The sequence below is a fragment of the Heptranchias perlo genome, chromosome 4 (genome assembly GCF_035084215.1).
Source record: "Heptranchias perlo isolate sHepPer1 chromosome 4, sHepPer1.hap1, whole genome shotgun sequence".
Lineage (NCBI taxonomy): Eukaryota > Metazoa > Chordata > Chondrichthyes > Hexanchiformes > Hexanchidae > Heptranchias > Heptranchias perlo.
The window spans coordinates 34686422-34692421 of record NC_090328.1 but is presented as its reverse complement, the minus strand read 5'-3'; the positions used below and the strand labels follow the sequence as shown (position 1 = coordinate 34692421).

The window sequence follows — 6000 nt, the reverse complement described above, 5'->3', positions numbered from 1 at the left end:
TCACCTCTTCACTTGGGTGTCCATCTATGAGAGACAAAGTGCCACTCACTGGAATAAGGCACCAACTGACAAAAACAAGAAAACAGCAGATATATGAAAATGAAGTCAATGACTTTGTGAAATCAAAATCAGTTTAACTATTTGTAAAGAAAGTTCACAAACTCAAGGGGGACTGATAAAATAAGTTTAAGAAATGTTTTGCTTAATGAACTGCTGCATGCTTGGAGAATGAGGCATATTATATAGAATGAGAGGCGATCTTATTGAAACATATAAGATTGTGAAGGGGCTTGATCGGGTGGATGCGGTGAGGATGTTCCCAAGGATGGGTGAAACTAAAACTAGTGGGCATAATCTTAGAATAAGGGGCTGCTCCTTCAAAACTGAGATGAGGGGAAACTTTTTCACTCAGAGGGTGGTAGGTCTGTGGAATTTGCTGCCCCAGGAAGCTGTGGAAGCTACATCATTGAATAAATTTAAAACAGAAATAGACAGTTTCCTAGAAGTAAAGGGAATTAGGAGTTACGGGGAGCGGGCAGGAAATTGGACATGAATTTAGATTTGAGGTTAGGATCAGATCAGCCATGATCTTATTAAATGGCGGAGCAGGCTCGAAGAGCCAATTGGCCTACTCCTGCTCCTATTTCTTATGTTCTTATATCCACAGAACTGCTCTGCAAGTAAAAGCACAAGATCACTATTATTAAATAGCTACAAATCCATAAAGGGATAATGCTCCTTTTGTTTTTTTCCCCACTCTGTCAGAAAATGCCTTCAGGAAGAATTTATTTCAAAATGCATAAAATTCCACAACATGCTTATGTACTAGGCTGCAATATAGTTTTATTATTCAGACATTAAAAATGAATGTTTCAGTCATTTCATTCTTTGCATAATATATTAATGTGTTTTTCATTGCACAAGAGAGATGTTGAATAAATGTAATAACTAGGAACACCTTTTGTGGTTCATTGTGATTGGCTTCTGGATCATTGGTCGTCTTCACTTATGAAATGACAAACTGACAATCATTTACATACTCTCTAAATATGTCAGAGGTTGCAAACTGAAGACCTTTCAAGGAAGAATGTAATAGTGAACAAGAGCTGCATGGAAATCACTTTAACCTTTCTAAATATTCAGGCCAACTGGGTTCCTTCCTCCGGAGGTCTATATGCCTTCCACTTACTTCAGTGGATGAGGCAAGATGACAATGGATTCCTTTGGAACACATCTACTCCACAATCCCTAGAGTAGGTTTTTCATTGCACTTCCAGTCTCTGACTATTTACATAGGAAGTAGGCAAAGGATTGAAAAAAAAATCCCCATTAATCTCTAAACAGACCAATTCCACCAGCATCAATATATGCAAAACATGCTCCAGAAGAATTCCCTCGAATCATGTCTACTTCAAAAAATATTACATGTAGAACAGAGCACCATGGAAAAAGCCAAAATGGGTATCTTTAAAAGGCTTAGAAAACTAAACTCAGGTGATCTACAGGTAAAATTTATAATAGCACTTACCCAGAAACTATAATATGTGTTGTGATAAGCTATAATGGATTGAAACATAATCTATTGTGACTGCAGCAAATAGGCAATTTTAAAGTATATGGATATTTGATGCATAATAAAAGCTTAGAATTATGCAAACTTTTACTTAAATATTATAGTAGAAGAGTGTACTGCTTTAATCTCATTTTATGGCTCTTGCCATAAATCTCATAGTAATACACAAAACATATCTGTGGCTAGCTTTTTTGATTACAGAAGTTTGAAACATGACATCAGACAATGCCTATTCTAGAACAAAAAATATACACACACACACACACACACACACACACAAAAAGATCACACAAAACCCATAAGGCAATGGATTTTAAAATTGAGTCCGACATCTAAAAATTTTGCAGCAACCCTCCCCATCTCAATCTTCACACTGCTATGTGTACAGTCATGCTTTCTGGGCTTCCCCTCTATTTGAAACCAATACTGTTCTTATCCTCATCCATTTCAAAACTGTAAAAGCTGGCAACTGAATTAGATCGCCTTAATTTTCTAGTGATTTATTTTCCATCATAAATATACAAGGATACATATAAATAAAAATATGCAGGAAATTAATGATTTACCATTTTTCAAGATGCAGATCAATGGGTTTTAAACTCTAACGTTCATGGAGACTGCAATTTGATTTTGTTTATACATTAGAAAAAAAATACTACCTGATGCACCTGTTATGTGCAGCACATTTTATTACTTTGACCTATCAAGCATATGGCTTTGAAGAGGTTTGAATGGCAAGTGCAGACACATCTATCCCTGTGTATTGGCAGTAAAAAGCAAAACATTGTATTTGGAGAGATAGGAATTAGATTTTACAGATGTGTAATTGAATACAAAACCTACAATAAGAAATTAGGCAAATAATATACATTTTAACACTTTTCAGAGACTCAAAGGAGTATAGGTCCACGTGTCCTATGGTAGGGAAATTGCACATTTCTAACCTTAGCTAAACACCTATTACAGACTCCAGGATACAGCTACTGTACCCAAAAGTCTATGTACTGCCTGCTTTTTTTTTCAACATTAGCTGTTCATCAACTTCAAAACTTTAAGCTGATTTAGTGTTCCCGTAACTGTTCTGAAATTGATTATATTTTATTTGAAACTATAATTTTTACCCCCTTTTATAAAACCAATAAAAAAGGTAAGAAAGATAAGTATGCTGGAAATACTATTTTAATTGCTTCAAGCGTTCCTGAAAATTTAAGCCGCAGCCATAAAGTCACTACGAGTTACTGCGCATTCCGCTATATCAGTGTAAATCTTTTGTAAACAAATCTATGAAAACATTTCTATTTGCTGCTGTTATAAAAAAGAGTCAATGTACATAAAGGTCATTAAGGAACATAATTCATTATTTTACAGGTTCAGATCCTCAGATAGGAATCTCAGATGCATGAAATATGCTAAAGCAGAATAAGATATGGATCAACATTCCTGTTATGGCTTACTGAACGGATCATACCTCAAGGATGTATCACGAATCAAAAGTAATACTGGTTGGCAGATTCCATTTGTTTTACCAAAACTGTTTCCAGAGTGGTTCCTGTTATTTTGTGCTTTATTGGGCTGAAGGAGGCCACAACTGTAAGTAATTGCCAACATTTTCCAAATGGCAAATGACAATTAATAGCTTGCCCTCGTGCACAGCGTTATTCTCTCTACACAGATGGTGCCATCCTAAGCAGAATATAGCCACTTCATACACATGAAGTGCAATGCCTGAAGGACTTTTAAAAATCTGCAACATTCCCAGCCACCATAGGATATTGTTTAAAAATGTGCATGTGCTGGTGTGCCTCATTCCCAATTTAATATGCTTAGCAGCTCTGAAACATCTTTCAATCACCAACTCTCCTTGAAATAGCTCCAAAGTTCTGACTGTGTTACACATTTTTTTATTCACAAAATAAACTGTTGTGCAAGTCTTTAAAAACATATGGCTTGTTACTCTTCCCTTTCTGATTCATCCATCTTTAGCTACACAGCATTTAGGAAGGGTTAAACAACAATTATAGAATCTATGCACAATGACTCAAATTCCATTTGTGATCAAGTTGTTTTCAGCTAGTTATGTGCTACCTTCCTCAATTACAGCACATCTCAGAATCTTGTTAGTTTAAAAAAAAAATGTTCTAAGCACTATTGTACCAATTTACCTTTGAAGTTATTATTCTCCAAACTTTTAACGAGAACTTGGTGTAAACTTGACAGATAGTGGCCATTGAATGCTTTGAAATGTGATTAAATTAGTGCTAGTATGTTCTTGTGGACTTAAGAAAAATTGTGGAACTTTTATTTTTTGTACTTAAAACGCAATCCAGCTAATGACCCATGGCTGCGGTATTGCAAGTATCCACAATGGGGACAACAAAACCTGGAGCTCCACATAACTTTGAGCAAGCAGATTTCATGCCTGAGATTCTGAATGAGGATTGTACCATTAAACACAGATGGGCTCTGATTGGGAACTCAAACCATTTCACTGTACAGACTGAAACGTGGCCTAAGAGAGAGACTGACCTGCAACTAAATGTGCAATTTAGCACAGCACCTGTGAAACAAGGTTAGCTCACACACTGGATAATTGTCTCCTCTTAATGAAGTCACTGGAGCAGACAAACATTTTGCAAAACTTCAGTATTTTTCGATGCTGCTTCCAGGAATTAAGGAAAATTCTGTGCTAATGGGATCCTTAAAATTTACACTTTCCTGCCTCTTCAGACTAGGCTTTCCAGGATGAAGAAGAATAATTCCATCTCTAGAGGACCACTGCTGGCATAAGAGCTCCCACTGTGGATTACTGGGATTAAAGCACTATCCAGGTCATTCATGTAGTGTTGTGGAAGAAGCTGGCCCCTTGATCCTGCTTGATACTCAACCTGTAATACAGAGATAGATACAAGAGCATCAAATACCCTAAAATCTGGAGAAACCCAAAGTACTATTTTTAAATTCACATCATTGAATTATCTAGCTATTTATAGAACATTTACCTAGGCTACTATGTCAGCACAGTCAGTGCAAAGGTTTCAAATTCATATTACCTTGGATTCAGAAGCTCAATACAAACTAGTTGAATTTGGAGCAACCCAGAAAAAAATGTTTAATAAAACATCTAAGTGGGTGGAACTGCCACACTCCGTAAACTTCAGCTCATCCAAAACTCTGCTATCCTACCACACACCAAGTCCCGTCCACCCATCATCCCTGTGCTCGCTAACGTACATTGGCTCCCGGTCCAGCAACGTCTCAAAATTAAAATTCTCATCCTCGTGTTCAAATCCCCCATGGCCTCACCTCTCCCTATCTCTGTAACCTCCTCCAGCCCTACATCTCAGATCTCTGTGCTCCTTCAATTCTGGCCTCTTGCGCATCCCCAATTTCCATCATCCTGCCAATGGTGGCCGTGCTTTTAGCTGTCTGGGCCCCAAATTCTGGAATTCCCTTCCTAAACATTCTGCCTCTCTCTCCTCCTTTAAGACCCTCCTTAAAACCTACCTCTTTGACTAGGCTTTTGTTCACCTGTCCTAATATCTCCTTATGTGGCTCGGTGTCAAATTTTGTTTGATAATGCTACTATGAAGCACCTTGGGACGTTTTACTACATTAAAGGCGCTATGTAATTGCAAGTAGTTGTTATTGAACTATGGCAGATGACATTTAATATAGACAAGTATAAAGTACAGAACATAGAAAAAAAAACCCAAGCACTCCATGAATAGTGTCAAAATAGCTACGGATGAAGTTGAGACCAGATCTATAGAGCTGAAACAATGGAACACAAGAGGACGTTTGCTTAAACTATATAGTGCTGTCATCAGATCACACTTAAGGTACTCTGAGACCTTCAAGCCCAAAAGGAAAAGAAATACGAGGCTCAGCTCCCTAGTGTCAGAAGACAGTTGAGGAAAGACTGGAGAAACATAGGTTTTTCATTATTCAGGAGGTAATTAAGGTGACATAGAGCTATAAAAGATAGAAAATGATATGGAAGAGGTAAATCCAAACTTAAAAAAACATTCACTCAGGATATGGGAGTTGCTGGCAAGGCCGGTATTTATTGCCCATCCCTAGTTACCCTGAGAAGGTGGTAGAGGGCTGCCGCCTTGACCCGCTGAAGTCTGTGTGGGGAAGGTGCTCCCATAATGGTGTCGTTAGGTAGGGAGTTCCAGGATTTTAATGCAAAGACGATGAAGGAACTGCGATATATATCCATGGCGGGATGGTGTGTGATTTCAAGGGGAACTTGGAGGTGATAGTGTTACTGTGCACCTGTTACCTTTGTCCTTTTGGGCGGTGGAGGTCACGGGTTTGGGAGGTGCAGCTGAAGCAGCCTTGACGAGTTGCTGAAGTGTATCCTGTAGTTAGGACACACTGCAGCCTTGGTACGGCAGGGGTGGATGTTTAGGATAGTGGATGGG

The 6000-nt window shown here is 38.1% G+C and overlaps 1 protein-coding gene across 3 annotated transcripts in view; it reads right to left on the bottom strand.

Annotated features, from left to right (window-relative positions):
* Positions 1-818: 818 nt before the first annotated feature.
* Positions 819-6000, bottom strand: part of LOC137320861 (zinc finger FYVE domain-containing protein 16-like) — a 79319-nt gene continuing 74137 nt past the window's right edge. For all 3 annotated transcript variants that reach the window (XM_067982771.1, XM_067982772.1, XM_067982773.1), the window contains one exon: positions 819-4458. In XM_067982771.1, the coding sequence (XP_067838872.1) occupies positions 4297-4458 (162 nt within the window). In that variant the 3' untranslated portion in view covers positions 819-4296. The remainder of the gene's footprint in view (positions 4459-6000) is intronic.